The 18,907-nt window shown below is 63.4% G+C and overlaps 1 protein-coding gene across 1 annotated transcript; it reads right to left on the bottom strand.

The window, feature by feature from the left end:
• Positions 1-11: 11 nt before the first annotated feature.
• On the bottom strand, positions 12-18,543 carry LOC126645852 (integrin alpha-X-like; the record flags this gene model as incomplete). The annotated part of the gene is made up of 21 exons (XM_050326667.1): positions 18,417-18,543; positions 16,708-16,842; positions 15,837-15,899; positions 15,239-15,261; positions 14,346-14,460; positions 14,167-14,264; positions 13,970-14,002; positions 12,226-12,369; positions 11,391-11,544; positions 10,676-11,072; positions 10,502-10,619; positions 9,427-9,574; positions 8,665-8,738; positions 7,543-7,693; positions 7,016-7,140; positions 5,356-5,496; positions 3,190-3,369; positions 2,492-2,646; positions 1,577-1,671; positions 329-402; positions 12-121 (listed from the first exon to the last, which is right to left on the bottom strand). Coding segments are annotated over exons 1-21 (2,660 nt in total), but the record flags the coding sequence as incomplete, so codon positions are not given.
• Positions 18,544-18,907: the final 364 nt, after the last annotated feature.

Below are 18,907 nucleotides of genomic sequence, written 5' to 3'. Positions count from 1 at the left end.
CCCACCCCCACCCGCAGGGTCCCGTTTTGGCCGCGGCCCCGTCCGGGAAGACTCCCGGCCCCTGCAGGCGGGAGGGGTCCAGTTCAGCCTGGAACCACAGCTGGGACCAGATCTCCAGAGCCTGGGGGGAAAATGGGATTTGGGGGACAAAATGGGATTTATGGGGGATTTATGGGGGTTTGGGGGATTTGGGGGATTTGGGGGAGGGGTCCAGCTCGGCCTGGAACCACAGCTGGGACCAGATCCTCAGAGCCTGGGGGAAAAATGGGATTTGGGGGCAAAAAGGGATTTATGGGGGTTTGGGGGATTTGGGGGCATTTATGGGGGCTTGAGGGGATTTGGGGGATTTGGGGGAGGGGTCCAGTTCGGCCTGGAACCACAGCTGGGACCAGATCTCAGAGCCTGGGGGAAAAATGGGATTTATGGGGGTTTGGGGGATTTATGGGGGTCTGGGGGATTTATGGGGTTTTGGGGGGATTTGGGGGATTGTGGGGAGGGGTCCAGCTCGGCCTGGAACCAAATCTGGGACCAGATCTGGGAACCTGGGGGAAAAATGGGATTTGGGGGGACAAAAATGGGATTTAGGGGGTTTGAGGGGGATCTGGGGGATTTGGGGGGATTTGGGGGATTTGTGGGGATTTGTGGGGAGGGGTCCAGCTTCGGCCTGGAACCACAGCTGGGACCACACCTGCAGGAACCTGGGGAAAATGGGGATTTATGGGGGTTTGGGGAGGTTTGGGGGATTTATGGGGGTTTGAGGATTTGAGGGGGATTTGGGGGGATTTGGGGGGAGGGGTCCAGCTCGGCCTGGAACCACAGCTGGGACCAGATCTGGGAGCCTGGGGGGGAAAAATGGGATTTGAGGGGAAAATGGGATTTATGGGGGTTTGGAGGATTTGGGGCGCTTTTGAGGGAATTTGGGAGTCCTGGGTGGGTTTTTAGGGTGTCCTGTGGGTGTTTTGGGGGTCCTGGGGGTGTTTTGGGGTCCCCGGGAGGGTTTTGGGGTCTCACCGAAGCTGTCGGGGGTTTTTGGGGTCCCGGGTGGGATTTTGGGGGTCCCGTGGGTGTTTTGGGGTCTCACTGAAGCCGTCGGGGGTTTTGGGGATCCCGGGGTGCTTTTGGGGGTCCCGGGGTAGATTTTGGGGTCCCGGGGGGATTTGGGGGTCCAGGGGGGTTTTGGGGTCCTGGGTGGGGTTTTGGGGGTCTCGGGGTGGTTTTTGGGGTCCCGGGTGGGTTTTTGGGGTCCCTGGGCTGTTTTGGGTCAGGGGTGTTTTGGGGTTCTCACCGAAGCCGTTGGGGGTTTTGGTGGTCTGGGGGTGTTTTTGGGGTCCCGGGGTGGTTTTTGGGGTCCCTGGGCTGTTTTTTGGGGTCCGGGGGTGTTTGGGGTCTCACCGAGCCGTCGTCGGGGTTCTGGGGGTCTCAGGGTGGATTTGGGGTCCCTGGGCTGTTTTGGGGTCCCGGGTGGGCTTTTGGGGTCCCTGGGCTGTTTTTGGGGTCCGGGGGTGTTTGGGGTCCCGGGGTGGATTCTGGGGTCCCAGGGTGGATTTTGGGGTCCCTGGGGGTGTTTGGGTCTCACCGAAGCCGTCGGGGGTGCGTTTGGAGCCCCTGATGCAGACGCGGGCGGTGCCGAGGGGTCCCCTCAGCTCCCCCTCCTCGGGGCACTCGAAGGCGCTCGCCCGGAGGACCACCGGGGGTCGTAGCGAGACCCCCACCCGAACCCGCAGCAGGGGGCGCCCTGGGGATTGGGGTCACCTCCGGGGGTTGGGGGATTTAGGGTCACCCCAAAGGGATTTAGGGGGGATTTGGGGGGATTTGGGGTCACCCCTGGGGTTTGGGGGAGATTGGAGGGGATTGGGGGGGGATTTGGGGTCACCCCGGGGGTTTGGGGGAGGTTAGAGGGGATTTGGGGTCCCAAGGAGGTTTTTGGGGTTCCCAGTCGAGTTTTGGGTTTCTTTGGGGTCCCCAGGGAGGTTTTTGGCATCCTGAAGAGATTTTTGGGGTCCCAGTGGAGGTTTTGGGGTGCCTAGGGAGGTTTTTGGGGTCCTGAAGAGGTTTTTGGGGTCTCCCAATGGGATTTTGGGGTCATGGAAAGGTTTTTGGGGTCCTGAAGTGATTTTTGGGGTCCCAGTGGGGTTTTGGGTTTTTTGGGGTGCCCGGGGAGGTTTTTGGGGTCCCCCAGTGGGATTTTGGGGTCCCCGTGGAGGGTTTTGGGGTCCCAGTGAGGTTTTTGGGGTGCCTGAGGAGGTTTTTGGGGTCTCAGTGAGGTTTTGGGATTTTTGGGGTGCCCGAGAAGGTTTTTGGGGTCCTAATGGGGTTTTGGGGTTTTTGGGGTGCCTGAGGAGGTTTTTGGGGTCCCGGGCAGGTTTTTGGGGTCCCCAGGGAGGTTTTTGGGGTCCCAGTGAGGTTTTGGGGTTTTTGGGGTGCCTGAGGAGGTTTTTGGGGTCCCCCAGTGGGATTTTGGGGTCCCTAGGGGAGGTTTTTGGGGTCCCACCTGAGCAGCAGCACCTGCCCCCGCGCCCCCACGGCCAGGTCTGGCAGTCGATCCCCGCTCAGGTCGCGGCCCCCGCTCAGGGACCACCCAAAAAATCGGGGCCCGCTCGGGAATTCGGCACCTGAGATGCGCTGGGGAGGGGACAGGTGAGACCCCTCCCCAAGGTGAGATCTACCCGCTACAGGTGAGACACCCCCCAAAGGTGGGACCCCAAGGTGAGACCCCCCCAAGGTGAGACCCCAATAGTGAGACCCCAAAAGTGAGAGAGACCCCACAAATGAGGGTGAGACCCCTCCCAGGTGAGACCCCCAGATAAGACAGGTGAGACCCCCCAGGTGAGACCCCTCGGGGTGACAGGTGAGACCCCCCCACACATAAGACAGGTGAGAGAGACCCAGCCCAGGTGAGACCCCCCAGAGAAGGCAGGTGAGACACCCCCCCATAAAATAGGTAAGAGACCCCCTCAGGTGAGACCCCCCAAATGACACAGGTGAGACCCCTCCACATAAGACAGGTAAGAAAGACCCCCAGGTGAGACCCCCATCCAGGTGAGACCCCCAGCCCAGGTGGAGACCCCCAGGTGAGATTCCCCCCAGGTGTGAGACCCCCCAGGTGAGACCCCCCAGGTAAGACCCCCCATCCCCTCCCCCCAGGTGTGCAGGGCCCCTCACCTGGCTGTGCTGGGCCTGGACCCCGGCCCTGGTGCCTCCGAACAGGTAAACGGCGCCGAGCCCCCCGTCCTCCTGCGGGGCCCCCACGGCCACCTCGGGCCACCCATCCCCGTCCAGGTCACCCAGGTGAGCCAGGCTGGCCCCAAAACCACCCAGGGGGTGCCCAGGACGGCCCCTCAGGGACCCCGAGCACTGCAGGGACCGGCCCTGGGGACAGGTGGGACAGGTGAGGGGACACAGGTGACACAGGTGAGGGGACACAGGTGACACAGGTGACACAGGTGACACAGCGGGGCCAGGCTGGCCCCAAAACCACCCAGGGGGTGCCCGGGACGGCCCCTCAGGGACCCCAAACACTGCAGGGACCGACCCTGGGGACAGGTGACACAGGTGGGACAGGTGAGGGGACACAGGGGACACAGGGGACACAGGGGACACAGGTGACACAGGTGACACAGGTGACACAGGGAGGCTAGGCCCCAAAACCACCCAGGGGGTGCCCAGGATGGCCCCTCAGGGACCCCAAACACTGCAGGGAACGGCCCTGGGGACAGGTGGGACAGGTGAGACAGGTGGGACAGGTGAGGGGACTCAGGTGAGCCAGGCTGGCCCCAAAACCACCCAGGGGGTGCCCGGGACGGCCCCGAAGGGACCCCGAGCACTGCAGGGACCGGCCCTGGGTGAGACAGGTGAGACACAGGTGGGACAGGTGACACAGGTGAGGGGACACAGGTGACACAGGTGACACAGGTGGGACAGGGGACACAGGTGGGACAGGTGACACAGGTGACACAGGTGACACAGGGGGGCCAGGCTGGCCCCAAAACCACCCAGGGGGTGCCCAGGATGGCCCCTCAGGGACCCCGAGCACTGCAGGGACCGGCCCTGGGGACAGGTGGGACAGGTGAGGGGGGACAGGTGGGACAGCGGGGCCAGGCTGGCCCCAAAACCACCCAGGGGGTGCCCGGGACGGCCCCGTAGAGACCCCAAACACTGCAGGGACCGGCCCTGGGGACAGGTGAGGGGACACAGGTGGGACAGGTGACACAGGTGACACAGGGGGGCCAGGCTGGCCCCAAAACCACCCAGGGGGTGCCCAGGATGGCCCCGCAGGGACCCCAAACACTGCAGGGAACGGCCCTGGGTGAGACAGGTGAGACAGGTGGGACAGGTGAGGGGGGACAGGTGGGACAGGTGACACAGGTAAGGGGGGACAGGTGGGACAGGGGACACAGGTGACACAGGTGGGACAGGGGGGCCAGGCTGGCCCCAAAACCACCCAGGGGGTGCCCGGGATGGCCCCGCAGGGACCCCAAACACTGCAGGGAACGGCCCTGGGTGAGACAGGTGAGGGGACACAGGTGGGACAGGTGACACAGGTGACACAGGTGACACAGGGGGGCCAGGCTGGCCCCAAAACCACCCAGGGGGTGCCCGGGATGGCCCCGCAGGGACCCTGAGCACTGCAGGGACCGGCCCTGGGGACAGGTGAGACAGGTGGGACAGGTGAGATAGGTGACACAGGTGGGACAGGTGACACAGGTGACACAGGTGAGGGGACACAGGTGGGACACGGGACACAGGTGGGACAGGTGAAGGGGGACAGGTGCCCCAGGTGAGGCACCCAGGTGACACAGGTGACACAGGTGCCAGGTGACACAGGTACCAGGCTCCCCAGGTGAGGTGCCCCAGGCACCCCAGGTGACACAGGTGACAGGTGACAGAGGTGACAGAGGTGACAGGTGACACAGGTGAGATGACACAGGTGAGGTGACACAGGCGACACAGGTGCCAGGCTCCCCAGGTGAGGTGCCCCAGGTGCCCCAGGTGCCAGGCTCCCCAGGTGATGTGCCCAGGTGACACAGGTAACACAGGTATCAGATGACACAGGTGAGGTGACACAGGTGAGATGACACAGCTAACACAGGTGCCAGGCTCCCCAGGTGATGTGCCCAGGTGACACAGGTAACACAGGTGACAAAGGTGCCAGGCTCCCCAGGTGAGGTGCCCAGGTGAGGTGCCCAGGTGATGTGCCCAGGTGAGGTGCCCAGGTGATGTGCCCAGGTGACACAGGTAACACAGGTGACAGATGACACAGGTAAGGTGACACAGGTGAGGTGACACAGGTAACACAGGTGACACAGGCTCCCCAGGTGAGGTGCCCAGGTGATGTGCCCAGGTGTGCCCCCTCACCTGCTGGCGCAGCTCGCACAGGTGGACGCGGCCGCCGCCGCCCCCCCCGTAGAAGTTGGGGGTCCCCACGAGCAGCAGCTCCGCCCGCCCGTCCCCGTCGGGGTCCAGGGACAGCAGAGACCCCCCGAAGTACGAGCCCACCTGCACATGGGGGGGACAGGTGAGACCAGGGGGGACAGCAGAGACCCCCTGAAGTACGAGCCCACCTGTACATGGGGGGGACAGGTGAGACCAGGGGGGACCAGGGGGGACAGGTGAGACAGCAGAGACCCCCCGAAGTACGAGCCCACCTGTACATGGGGGGGACAGGTGAGACCAGGGGGGACAGGTGAGACAGCAGAGACCCCCCAAAGTACGAGCCCACCTGCACATGGGGGGGACAGGTGAGACCAGGGGGGGACAGGTGGGACAGGTGAGACCCCACCCCAAAGTACGAGCCCACCTGCACAGGTGGGACAGGGGGGACAGGTGAGACCAGGGGGGGACAGGTGGGACAGGTGAGACCCCCCTGAAATAGGAGCCCACCTGCACAGGTGAGACAGGGGGACAGGTGATACCCCCCCCCCCAAAATAGGAGCCCACCTGCACAGGTGGGACAGGTGAGACCCCCCCCCGAAATAGGAGCCCACCTGCACAGGTGAGACAGGTGAGACCAGGGGGGCACAGGTGAGACAGGTGAGACACCCCCCCACAAAGTATGAGCCCACCTGCACAGGTGGGACAGGTGAGACCCCCCTGAAAAAAGAGCCCACCTGCACAGGTGAGACCAGGTGGGACCAGGTGGGACAGGTGAGGAGGGACAGGTGAGGTGGGACCAGGTGAGGAGGGACAGGTGACATGGGACAGGTGAGGTGGGACCAGGTGGGACAGGTGGGACCAGGTGGGACCAGGTGGGACAGGTGAGGTGGGACCAGGTGGGACAGGTGGGACCAGGTGGGACCAGGTGGGACAGGTGAGGTGGGACCAGGTGGGACAGGTGGGATCAGGTGGGACCAGGTGGGACAGGTGACACAGGACAGGTTAGGTGAGACCAGGTGGGACAGGTGGGACCAGGTGGGACCAGGTGGGACCAGGTGGGACCAGGTGGGACAGGTGAGGTGGGACCAGGTGGGATCAGGTGGGACCAGGTGGGACAGGTGACACAGGACAGGTTAGGTGAGACCAGGTGGGACAGGTGACATGGGACAGGTGAGGTGGGATCAGGTGGGACCAGGTGGCACAGGTGACACGGGACAGGTGAGGCGGGACCAGGTGAGGTGGCACCAGTTGGGGTCCCCCCCATGTGTGTGGGGGGTGTATGGGGTGAGTGTGGGGGGCGTGTCCCCCTCCCCCCAGGTGTCCCCCCCCTCACCTGGGACCCCCAGACGTGGCTCAGGAGGCTCCAGGTGCCTCCCAGGTGTGTGGGTGTCCCCCCAGGTGTGTCCCCCCTCACCTGGGACCCCAGACGTGGCTCAGAGGCTCCAGGTGTCATCCCCCCCAGGTGTGTCCCCCCTCACCTGGGACCCCAGACGTGGCTCAGAGGCTCCAGTGTGTCCCCCCAGGTGTGTCCCCCCCAGGTGTCCCCCAGGTGTCCTCCCTCACCTGGGACCCCAGACGTGGCTCAGGAGGCTCCAGGTGTGTCCCCACCCCCAGGTGTCCCCCCTCACCTGGGACCCCAGACGTGGCTCAGGAGGCTCCAGGCGCCCCCAGGTGGGTGCAGGAACAGCAGGACCCTCCCCACGTGCCCAGCCCGGGGCCCCCTAGCCAAAGCTCGGACCCCCAGGGGCACCCAGGCCAGGGAGTAACCTGGGGAGGGGGGCACCCACAGGAGGTCAGGGGACCCCAGGACCCCAAAACCTTTATGGGGGCACCGGGACCCCCCAACTCTCAGGGGGCACCAGGACCCCCAAAACTTCAAGGGGGACACCGGGACCCCCAAGACCCTCACGGGGTGACACCAGACCCCCTCCCCCAGGACCCCCAAAACCCCCCAGGACCCTCCCAGTGCCCCCAAAACCCCCATGCTGGGTCACCAAGACCCCAAAACCCTCTTGGGGTGTCCCCAGACCCCCTACCCCAGACCCTTTTGGGGTGTCCCCAGAACCCCCAGGACCCCTTGGGGTGTCCCCAGAACCCCCAGGACCCCCAGACCCCCAGGACCCCCAGACCCCCCCAGGACCCCTCTGGGGTGTCCCCCCCGTGTCTTACCCAGGTAGGCCCCTCGGGTGTCCCCGGGGGTGTCCCCGGGGGTGTCCCCGGGGGTGACGTTGAGCAGGGTGGGGGTCCCTCCCCCCCCCTGGAACAGGAGGGCCCCCCCGGACCAATCAAAGGCACCCACGGCCCCCAACACCGGCCCCTCCTGGGGGGGGGACAACAGGACACTCAGGGGGGGCTGGGACCACCAGGGACCCCCAAGGGGACACTGAGACCACCCTGGGGACACCCAGACCCCCATGGGGACAACAGGACACTCAGGGGGGGCTGGGACCCCCAAGGACCCCCACAGGGACCCCCATGGGGACAACAGGGCACTCAGGGGGGGCTGGGACCCCCAGGGACCCCCAGGGACCCCCAGGGACCCCCAAGGGGACACCCAGACCTCCATGGGGACAACAGGACACTCAGAGGGGGTTCAGGACCCCCAGGGACCCCCATGGGCACAACAGGGCACTCAGGGGGGGTTCAGGACCCCCAGAGACCCCCAAGGGGACCCCCAGACCCCCATGGGGACAACAGGACACTCAGGGGGGGCTGGGACCCCCAGGACCCCCCACGGGGACAACAGGACCCTCAGGGGGGGCTGGGACCCCCAGGGACCCCCAAGGGGACATTGAGACCCCCATGGGGACAACAGGACACTCAGGGGGGGCCCAGGACCCCCAGGACCCCCAAAGGACACCCAGACCCTTATGGGGACATTGAGACCCCCATGGGGACACCCAGACCCTCAGGGGGGGCCCGGGACCCTCATGGGGACATTGAGACCCCCATGGGGACAACAGGACATTCAGGGGGGGGCTCAGGACCCCCAGGGACCCCCACGGGGACACCCAGACCCCCAAGGGACCCCCCAGACCCCCGTGGGGACACCCAGACCCCCAAGGGACCCCCCAGACCCCCAAGGGACCCCCCAGACCTCCTTGGGGACATCCAGACCCCCCCTTGGGGACACCCAGACCCCCCCCATGGGGCCACCAAGATCCCCAGGACCCCCATATGGGGACAGAGAGGACCCCCCGTGGTGTCCCCACTGTCCCCCCAGCCCCCACTCCCCACCCATCCCTGGGGACCCTTTTATTTTTGGGGAGGGGTTAATTTGGGGTCACCTACGGGGGTGAGGAGGGCGCTGAGCCCCTCCTGGGCCATCTCCAGCTGGAAGGAGCTGCTGTCCCCTGACTGCGTCCCTGGGGGGGGACACGACCCTCAGGGGGGACCCCCAAACCCTCAGGGGGGTCACCAGGACCACCAGGACCCCCCCAAACCCTCAGGGGGGTCACCAGGACCACCCAGGACCCCCCCAGAACCCCCCAAAACCCCACGGGGGTCACCAGGACCACCAGGACCCCCCAGGACCCCCAGGACCCCCCCAAACCCTCATGGGGGTCACCAGGACCCTCCAGGACCACCCAAACCCTCAGGGGGGTCACCAGGACCTCCAGGATCCCCCAGAACCGCCAGGACCCCCCCAAACCCTCATGGGGGACACCAAGACCTCCAGGACCCTTCCCAGGACCCCCACAAACCCCCATGGGGTCCCCAGGACCCTCCAGGACCACCAGGGCCCCCAGGACCCTTCCCAGGACCCCCTGGGACCCCCTGACCCCTCAGGACCCCTGGACCTTCAGGGACCCCCAGGACCTTCTTCAGGACCCCCAGGACCCCCCAAGATCCCCCAGGACCACCAGGACCCTTCCCAGGACCCCCTGGGACCCCTGACCCCTCAGGACCCCCAGTGCCCCCCAGGAGTACCCTCGATGGCGAAGATCTTTCCCAGGACCACCAGGACCCTCAGGGACCCCCAGGACCCCCAAGATCACCCAGGACCTTCAGGGACCCCCAGGACCCCCAGGACCCCCGTGCCTCCCGGGGTACCCTCGATGGCGAAGATCTTGTCCTGCAGCTCGTCCTGGATACCCTGCAGGGCCTCAAAGTTGTCCACGCGGAACACGTGGTGGGGGAGGGGCGCGACGCGATCTCCCGCAGCTCCCCGCGCGTGGGGCTTGGAGAAGGCCCTGCCCACCTGGGGGAGGGGCGGGACACAAAGGGTGGGGAGGGGCTTGGGGGTGGGAGGGGAGGGATTTCCTGCAGCTCCCCCGCGCGTGGGGCTTGAGAAGGCCCCGCCCACCTGGGGAGGGGCGGGACACGGTGGGGAGGGGCTTGGGGGAGGGGAGGGGTTTGAGGGGAGGGGAGGGATTTCCTGCAGCTCCCCGCGCGTGGGGCTTGAGAAGGCCCCGCCCACCTGGGGGAGGGGCGGGACACTGTGGGGAGGGGTTTGAGGGGGCTCATGGGGGAGGGGGAAGGGGGAGATGTTGGGGGTGGATGGAGATGTTGGGGAGGGGTGGAGGAGGAGGAGGGGGGAGGAGGAGGGAGATGTTGGGCAGGGACGGAGGGATGGAGACATTGGAGGGAGAGATGGAGAGATGGAGATGGGGAGGGATGGATGGAGATGGAGATGTTGGATGGAGGGAGGGAGGGAGGGATGGAGGTGTTGGGGAGGGATGGAGGAGATGTTGGGGGAGGAAAGGATGGAGAGGGGAGGGAGGAGGAGGGATGGATGGAGGTGTTGGGGAGGGATGGATGGAGATGGAGATGTTGGATGGAGGAGGAGGGAGGGAGGGAGATGTTGGGGAGGAAAGGATGGAGGGATGGAGGGAGAGATGGATGGATGGATGGAGGGGTGGATGGAGGGATGGATGGAGGGGTGGAGGGGTGGATGGAGATGTCAGGGGTGGGGATGTCGGGGATGAGGGTGTTGGATGGAAGGAGAAGTTTGGGGTGGAGAAGTTTGGGATGGAGAAGTTTGGGGTGGAGAAGTTTGGAGTGGAGAAGTTTGGGGTGGAGAAGTTTGGGGTGGAGAAGTCAGAAGTGGAGAAGTTTGGGAAGGAGAAGTTTGGGAAGGAGAAGTTTGGGGTGGAGAATTTGGGAAGGAGAAGTCGGAGGTGGAGACGTCGGAGCTGGAGAAGCCGGAGATGGAGAAGTTGGGGATGAAGAAGCCGGGGCTGGAGAAATCAGGGGTGGAGAAGTCGGGGATGGAGATGGGGGTGGAGAAATTGGGGAAGGAAGTGCTGAGGATGGAGATGTTGTGGGTGGACAAGTCAGGGCTGGAGAGTCCGGGCTGGACGAGTCAGGGGTGGAGAAGTTGAGGATGGAGAAGTTGAGGATGAATAAATTGGGAATGAGGAAATCCGGGGTGGACAAGGCGGGGACAGGGATGGGGGTGGAGATGTTGGGGGTGAAGAATTTGGGGACGGAGAACTCAAGGATGAAGGATTTGGGTATTAAGAAGTTGGGGATGAAGGATTTGGGGTCAGAGCAGTGGGGGATGAAGGATTTGGGGCCGGAGCAGCCGGGGATGAAGGATTTGGGGCTGGAGCAGTTGGGGATGAAGGATTTGGGTATTAAGAAGTAGGAGATGAAGGATTTGGGGCCGTAGTACTGGGGGATGAAGGATTTGGATATTATGAAGTAGGGGATGAAGGATTTGGGGTCAGAGCAGTTGGGGATGAAGGATTTGGGGACTCAGCAGTGGGGGATGAAGGATTTGGATATTATGAAGTAGAGGATGAAGGATTTGGGGCCGGAGCAGTCAGGAATGAAGGATTTGGATATTGTGAAGTAGAGGATGAAGGATTTGGGGCTGAAGAAGCCGGGGATGAAGGATTTGGATATTAAGAAGTTGGGGATGAAGGATTTGGGGTCAGAGCAGTCGGGGATGAAGGATTTGGATCTTATGAAGTTGGGGATGAAGGATTTGGGGCTGAAGAAGCCGGAGATGAAGGATTTGGGGTCAGAGCAGTCAGGAATGAAGGATTTGGGGCCGGGGGCGGTGCCCTCACCCCGATGGCGTAGCGGGTGACGCCCATGGCGTCGGCGCGGGGCGTGACCTGCCCGTACTCCAGGTGGTCCCCGTACTTCTCCCCGTCCGTCACCACGATCAGCACCTTGGAGGCCCCGGCCCGGGACCCCCGCTCCGGCACAAACACCCGGTCCCTGTTGGGGGGGGGACACGGGGAGGGTCCATGGGGGGCTGGGACGGGGGAGGGTCCAGGGGGGCACCAGGACAGGGGAGGGGCAGGGGGCACGAGGACAGGGAGGGGGTCTGGGAGGGTCCAGGGGGACACGGGACTGGGAGAGGGTCTGGGGGTCACCAGGACAGGGAAGGGTCCAGGGTCACTGGGGCAGTGAGCGGGGGTGGGAGGGTCTGGGGGTCATCAGGGCAGTGAGGGGGCTGGGAGGGCCCGGGGGCACTGAGATGGTGAAGGGGGGTGGGAGGGTCTGGGGGTCACCAGGACAGGGAGAGGGACTGGGGGTCACCAGGACAGTGGGAGGGTCCAGGGGGCACTGGGGCAGTGAGGGGTCACCAGGACGGGGGAGGATCTGGGGGTCACCTTGGCAGGAGGGGTCTGTGGGGTCACCAGGGCAGTGGTGGGGGTGGGAGGGTCTGGGGGCACTGGGGCAGTGAGGGGGATGGGAGGGTTCAGGGGACACTGGGGCAGTAAGGGGGTGGGAGGGTTCAGGGGGTCACCAGGGCAGGGAGGGGGCTGGGAGGGTCTGTGGGGTCACCAGGACAGGGAGGGGGTCTGGGGGTCACCAGGGCAGTGGTGGGGGCTGGGAGGGTCCAGGGGGTCACCAGGACAGGGAGGGGGCTGGGAGGGCCCTGGGGGCACTCACAGGACGTGTTTGATGGCCGAGGCCGTGCGGGTGACCCCGAACTGCTGCCGCACCCCCGCCAGGAGCCGCGGGGTCCGGGGACCTCCGGAAGGCGTTGAAGTCAAAGTGGTCCTCGATGCCGGTGGAGAACTGGGTGAGGGCGAACTGGGGGGGGAGGGGAGGGGGAAATGGGGTGGTGGGAGGTGGGAACTCCCAAGGGGTCGCCCCGTGCGAGCCCGAGGTGGTCAGTGGTCACTGGGGGGGGTCAGGGGTCAGCCTTGGTGGAGTTGACCACCTGAGAGGACCCACGGCCGTTGGGGGGGGGTCAGTGGTCAGTGTTGATGGAGCCAACCCCCCTGAGGTGACCAATGACCACTGGGGGGTCAATGGTCAACACTGATGGGAGTTGACCCCCCCAAGGTGACCAATGACCACTGGGGGGGTCAATGGTCATCGTTGATGGAATTGACCATCCCAAGGTGACCAATGGTCATTGGGGGGGTCAACGGTCAACGTTGACGGACTCAACGCCCCATGAGGTGACCAAAGACCACTGGGGGGGGTCAATGGTCATTGTTGATGAAGTTGACCACCTGGAGGTGACCAATGGTCATTGGGGGGGTCAGTGGTGGTCAATGGTCATTGGAGGGGTCAATGGTGGCCAATGGTCATTGGGGGGGTCAATGGTGGGCAATGGTCATTGGAGGGGGTCAGTGGTGATCAACGGTCATTGGGGGGGTCAATGATCAACGTTGATGGACTCAGCCCCCCATGAGGTGACCAATGACCCCTGTGGGTGGTCAGTGGTCAATGTTGACCCCCCAGGCCCCAGGGGGGTCTCACCTGCGTGTCGGTGCCGCGGAAGCGCCGCATGACCTCGGCCATGATGGCCAACGGTCATTGGGGGGGTCAATGGTCAATGTTGACGGACTCAGCCCCCCATGAGGTGACCCCAGGGGCCCCTGTGGGTGGCCCGTGCTCATATGTTGACCCCCCAGGCCCCAGGAGGGGTCTCACCTGCGTGACGGTGCCGCCATGTGAAGCGCCGCACGGCCATCGGGGGCCAATGGTCAATGGCCAACGGCTCAGCCCCGGGGGGTGACTATTGGGGGTCAACGGTCAATGTTGACGGACTCAGCCCCCCATGAGGTGACCAATGACCACTGTGGGTGGTCAGTGGTCAATGCTGACCCCCCAGTTGACCCCCCAGACCCCCCCAGGGGTCTCACCTGTGTGTCTGTGCCGCGGAAGCGCCGCATGACCTCAGCCATGATGGCCAACGGTCATTGGGGGGGTCAATGGTCAACGTTGATGGACTCAGCCCCCCATGAGGTGACCCATGACCGTTGTGGGTGGTCAGTGGTCAGTGCTGACCCCCCAGGGGGGTCTCACCTGTGTGTCGGTGCCGCGGAAGCGCCGCATGACCTCGGCCATGATGACCAACGGTCATTGGGGGGGTCAACAGCCAACGTTGATGGACTCAGCCCCCCCCGAGGTGACCAATGACCATTGTGGGTGGTCAGTGGTCAGTGCTGACCCCCAGGGGGGTCTCACCTGCGTGTCGGTGCCGCGGAAGCGCCGCATGACCTCGGCCATGATGGCCAACGGTCATTGGGGGGGTCAATGGTGGCCAACGGTCATTGGGGGGGTCAACGGTCAACGTTGACGGACTCAGCCCCCCATGAGGTGACCAATGACCCCTGGGTGGGTCAGTGATCAGTTTTGACCCCCCATCTGACCCCCCAGGCCCCCCCAGAGCCCTCACCTGGGTGTCTGTGCCGCGGAAGCGCCGCATGACCTCGGCCATGATGACCAACGGTCATTGGGGGGTTCAATGGTCAACGTTGATGGACTCAGCCCCCCATGAGGTGACCCAATGACCACTGTGGGTGGTCAGTGGTCAGTGCTGACCCCCCAGAGCCGTCTCACCTGGGTGTCAGTGCCGCGGAAGCGCCGCATGACCTCGGCGATGAAGCCCTTCATGGTGCCGAAGTCGCGGGGGTCGATGCTGCCCGAGCCGTCCACCAGGAACACGATGTCGTGGGAGCGCTTGGGACACCCTTTTTGGGGGTCCAGAGGGGTCAGTCAAGCCTAGAGGGGGGTGGGGGAGCAGCCCTGACCCCCCCAGGACCCCCCCATACCTGGGAGGGCGTCGGGGAGGCTGCGGAGCTGCCGCAGGTCGGGGCCCAGCACGGCGCAGAAGCCCCTCAGGTGAACGTTCTCCCCACAGGTCTGGGGCACTCTGGGGCCACACACCTGGATGGGGGGTGGATTTTGGGGTGAAACCCCCTCGGTTCGGTCCAAAAAGGGCCGATTTTGGGGTTTAAACCCCCCCTCGATATCACCCCAAAACCACCGGTTTTGGCTGGAACCTCCTTGGTTTTACCCCAAACCCATCAATTTTGGGGGCTCAGCTCTCCCAGTTCCACCCCAAAACCACCAGTTTTGGGTCCAACTTCCTCAGTTCCACCCCAAAAGCACCGATTTTGGGTTCAACTTCCACAATTCCACCCCAAAACCCACTGATTTTGGGTTCAACTTCCACAATTCCACCCCAAACCCACCAATTTTGGCTGAAACCCCTTTAATTTTACCCAGAACCCACCAATTTTGGGGCTCAGCTCTCCCAATTCCACCCCAAAACCACCAGTTTTGGGTTCAACTTCCTCATTTCCACCCCTAAAACCTCCAATTTTGGCTGAAACCCCTTAATTTCACCCCAAACCCACGGATTTTGGGTTCCCTCTCCTGAATTTCACCCCCAACCCCCGATTTTTTTCGGTTCAGCTCCCTCAGTCCCCACCCCAAACCCACCGAATTTGGCTGAAACCCTGCTGGGTTCCGCCCCCAAACCACCGACTTTTCGGTTCAGCCTCTTCGATTCCACCCCAAAACCACCCAATTTGGGTTCAGCTCCCTCGATGTCTCCCCAGAGACGCCAAATTTGGGGCTGAAACCCCAAATTTGGGCCTCGACTTCGCCCCAAACCCTCTGATTTTGGGATGAAACCCCCACCCCCACCCCCCAAACCCACCGAATTTGGGTTCAACCTCTTTGCTGTCCCCCCACAAACACCCATTTTGGGAGGGGTGAAACCCCCTCGATTCCCACCCCAATCCCCCAAAATCCCACCCCAAGCTCCCCAAATCCCCCCAAAACCCCCAATTCCCCTCTGAGCCCCCCAATTACCACCCCAACCCCCTCGATTCCCCCCAAACCCCTCAAATCCCCCTCAACCCCCCAAATTCCCTCCCACAAGGCCCCCAAATCCCACCCCAAATCCCACCCCAAATCCCACCCCAACACCCCCAACCCTCCCAACCTCCCCAATTCCCCTCAATCCCCCCACCCTCCCAATTCCTCCCAATTATCCCCCATCCCCCAATTCCCCCAAATCCCCCTAAATCCCCCAAACCCCCTCAAACCCCCAAACCCCCCAAATCCCACCCCAACACCCCAACCCCTCCCAACCTCCCCAATTCCCCCAATCCCCCCAACCCCTCCCAATTCCTCCCAATTGTCCCCATCCCCACATTCCCTCAAATCCCCTCTCTAAATCCCCCAACCCCCCAATTCCCCCAAATCCCCCAAAATCCCCCAAACCCCCAAGCCCCCAACCCCCCAAAACTCACCCAGGGCCTCCCCATCCCCCGCCTGCAGCGCCAGCCCCAGGGACGCGTTGGTGACCCGGGGGCCTGAAATTGGGGAGGGAGTCAAAATCAGGGTGAACCCCTTACCCATCCCGGGGGGTCTCTTTGGGTCGGGGGTCTCTTTGGGTCGGGGGTCTCTTACCCGTCAGGGGAGCCTCTGGCAGGTCCCAGAGCGGACCCTGCACTCAGTAAACGCCCCCGGCCAGAGCCTTCCAGGGGGCTCCCACCAGGACCCTGCGGGGGAGGGGAAAGGGGGTTTTTGAGGGTGCTGGGAGTGGTTGGACCCCAGAATCAGGGGACTTGGGGTGGAAGTTGGGGGATTTGGGGGAATTTATGGGTTTGTGGGGATTTGAGGGGTTGGGTGGGGCATTGGGGGATTGGGGTGGATTTGGGTGGGATTTAGTGGGTTTTTTTTTGGGGGAATTGAGGGGGTTGGACCCCAGAATCGGTGGGGTTAGTGTGGAATTGGGAGTTGAGAGGGAATTTGGGGGCTGGGGGAAATTGGGGTGGGATTTGGGGAAATTGGGGTGGGGAAATTGGAGTGGGAATTTTGGGGTTTGGGGGATTTGGGGGATTGGGGGTTGGGGGAATTTGGGGGTGGATTTGGGGGTTGGGGGGAATTGAGGCTGGACCCCAGAATCGGGGGTTGGGGTGGAATTGGGGGTGGGTGAGGGGGAATTTGGGGGTTTGAGGGTGGAAATGGGAGGGGGCTTGAGGGGGAATTGGGGTGGGATTTGGGGAAATTGGGGGAATTTTGGGGGTTTGGGGTGGGATTTGGGGGTTTTGGGGGTGAATTGGGGACGTCGGGACCTCTCCCCAGCTCCCCAAATCTCCCAAACTCCCCCAAATTTACCATCCATCATCTCCGCTGCCAAACTGGGCCACGGCGGCCCCGAAGCCCCCTGGCGGTCGCTGCCCCCCTCCAGACCCACCCTGGAACACCACGGGGTCTCCACGTCCAGGGAGGAGCCGCGGGTCGAGCTCAGCACTTTTTTGGGGACGGGGAGGGGCGCAGAGGTGGGGAGGGTCTCGAATCCACCCAGGGGCTCCCAAATCCCACCCAGGGGTCCCAAATCCCACCCAGAGGGTCCAGGTGACCCCCAACCCCACCCTCCCATCCAGGTCCCACCCCGAGGGTCTGGACGGTCCCCAAATCCCCCCAGGTGACCCCAAATTCCCCTCAGGTGACCCCAAATCCCATCCCGGGGTCTGGGAGGGTCCCAAATTCCCTCGCGTGACCCCAAATCCCCCCAGGTGACCCCGAATCCCCCAGGTGACCCCAAATGCCCCCAGGTGACCCCCAAATGCCCCCCAGGTGACCCCCAAATCCCCCGGGTGACCCCAAATCCCCTCAGGGGCTCCAAGTGACCCTAAATCCTCCTCCGGGTGACCCCAAATCCCCCCAGGGACTTCAAGTGACCCCAAATCCTCCCAGGTGACCCCAAATCCCCCAGGTGACCCCAAATCCTCCCCGGGTGACCCCAAATCCCCCAGGTGACCCCAAATCCCCGGGTGACCCCAATCCCCCAGGGGGTCCAGGTGCCCCGAAGCCCCCCAGGTGCCCCCCACCTGCCCCCAGGAGCAGCAGGAGCCTCTCCCGAGTTTCCATCCTCCCTTTCCTCCTCCCTCGGCCCCAAAGCAGAAGTTGGGGGCTATGAGAGGCGGGGGAGGGGCAGGAAGGGAGGACCTGGAGGGAGGGGAGGAGGGGGAAGGTGGAGGGGAAATTTGGGAAGAGAGGGTCGAAAGCGGGGGAGGGGCTGAGAGAAATGGAAGGGGGAAGGGGAAGGGAAGGGGAGGTGGGGGATGGGCAGGGGGGTCACGCGGATTTGGGGGTGTCGTGGTCACTCCCCCACCCCCCCGGTGTTGCTCAAGCCGCGGTGGCCGCCGGTGACGTCAGAGCTGTCAACTTCCCAAACGGGGACCGGGCCGGCCCATCCCCCACTCCGGAAGGGCCGCGGCCTTTGGGGGTGGTGGGGGTCCTAAATATCTTCATCTTCATCGTCATCGTCAGGGTTGGGGGTCTGGGGGATCCCTGGGGCTGGGGACCCCAAATGTCTTCATCATCATCTTCATCTTCATCATCATCTTCACCTTCATCATCTTCATCATCAGGGTTGGGGGTCTTTGGGTATCCCCTGGGGCTGGGGGACCCCAAATGTGTTCCTTGTCATCATCTTCATCATCATCATCTTCATCAGGGTTGGGGGTCTGGGGGGGTTCCCTGGGGCTGTGGGACCCCAAATTTCTTCATTGGCATCGTCATGGCCATCATCATCATCATCACCACCTTCATCAGGGTCGGGGGGTCCCCTGGGCTGGAGGTGGTCCCAAATATCTTCATCATCGTCTTCATCATCGTCTTCATATTCATCATCAGGGTCAGAGATCTAAGGGGGTCCCTGGGGCTGAGAGACCCCAAATGTCTTCATCATCATCTTCATTTTCATCATCATCATCATCATCATCATCATCATCATCATCATCATCATCATCATCATCATCATCAGATTTGGGTTTCTGGGGGTTTCCCTGGGGCTGGGGGACCCCAAATCTCTTCATAACCATTTTCATTTTCATCATCATCATCATCATCATCACGTTCATCAGGGTGGGGGGCCCAGGGGGGTCCGGGGGTCTCTGGTACCCCAAAAGTCTCCATCGCCACCTTCATCTTCATCATCTTCATCATCTTCCTCACCTTCATCATCTTCCTCACCTTCCTCCTCCCCGCCCACCCCGCCGTCCCTCGGCCCCGCCCACACCTGCTCCAGGTGCTCCAGGGGGGCGTGGTTATGCAAATAAACACCGAGCCTCACCTTTAATTTGCATAAAGGGGCGTGGCCATGCAAATAACCCCGAATTCTTCACCCCGAAACGTCCCGGGGAGGAGGGAGGGAGAGAAGGGGCGTGGTTATGCAAATGAAGAGATGACATCACCCCCTCAGCTCTGCGCAAAGATGGGAGGGGGCGGGGCTATGCAAATTAGCCCGTTCGACCCTCCTACGGGAGGAGAGGGGGGGCGTGGCCATGCAAATACCGGGATTACGTCACGC

The sequence above is a fragment of the Myiozetetes cayanensis genome, unplaced genomic scaffold (genome assembly GCF_022539395.1).
Source record: "Myiozetetes cayanensis isolate MyiCay16 unplaced genomic scaffold, myiCay2020 scf319, whole genome shotgun sequence".
NCBI classification, from domain to species: Eukaryota; Metazoa; Chordata; class Aves; order Passeriformes; family Tyrannidae; genus Myiozetetes; species Myiozetetes cayanensis.
Note: the sequence above shows the minus strand (reverse complement) of the source record. Positions and strands in the feature narration are given on the sequence as shown.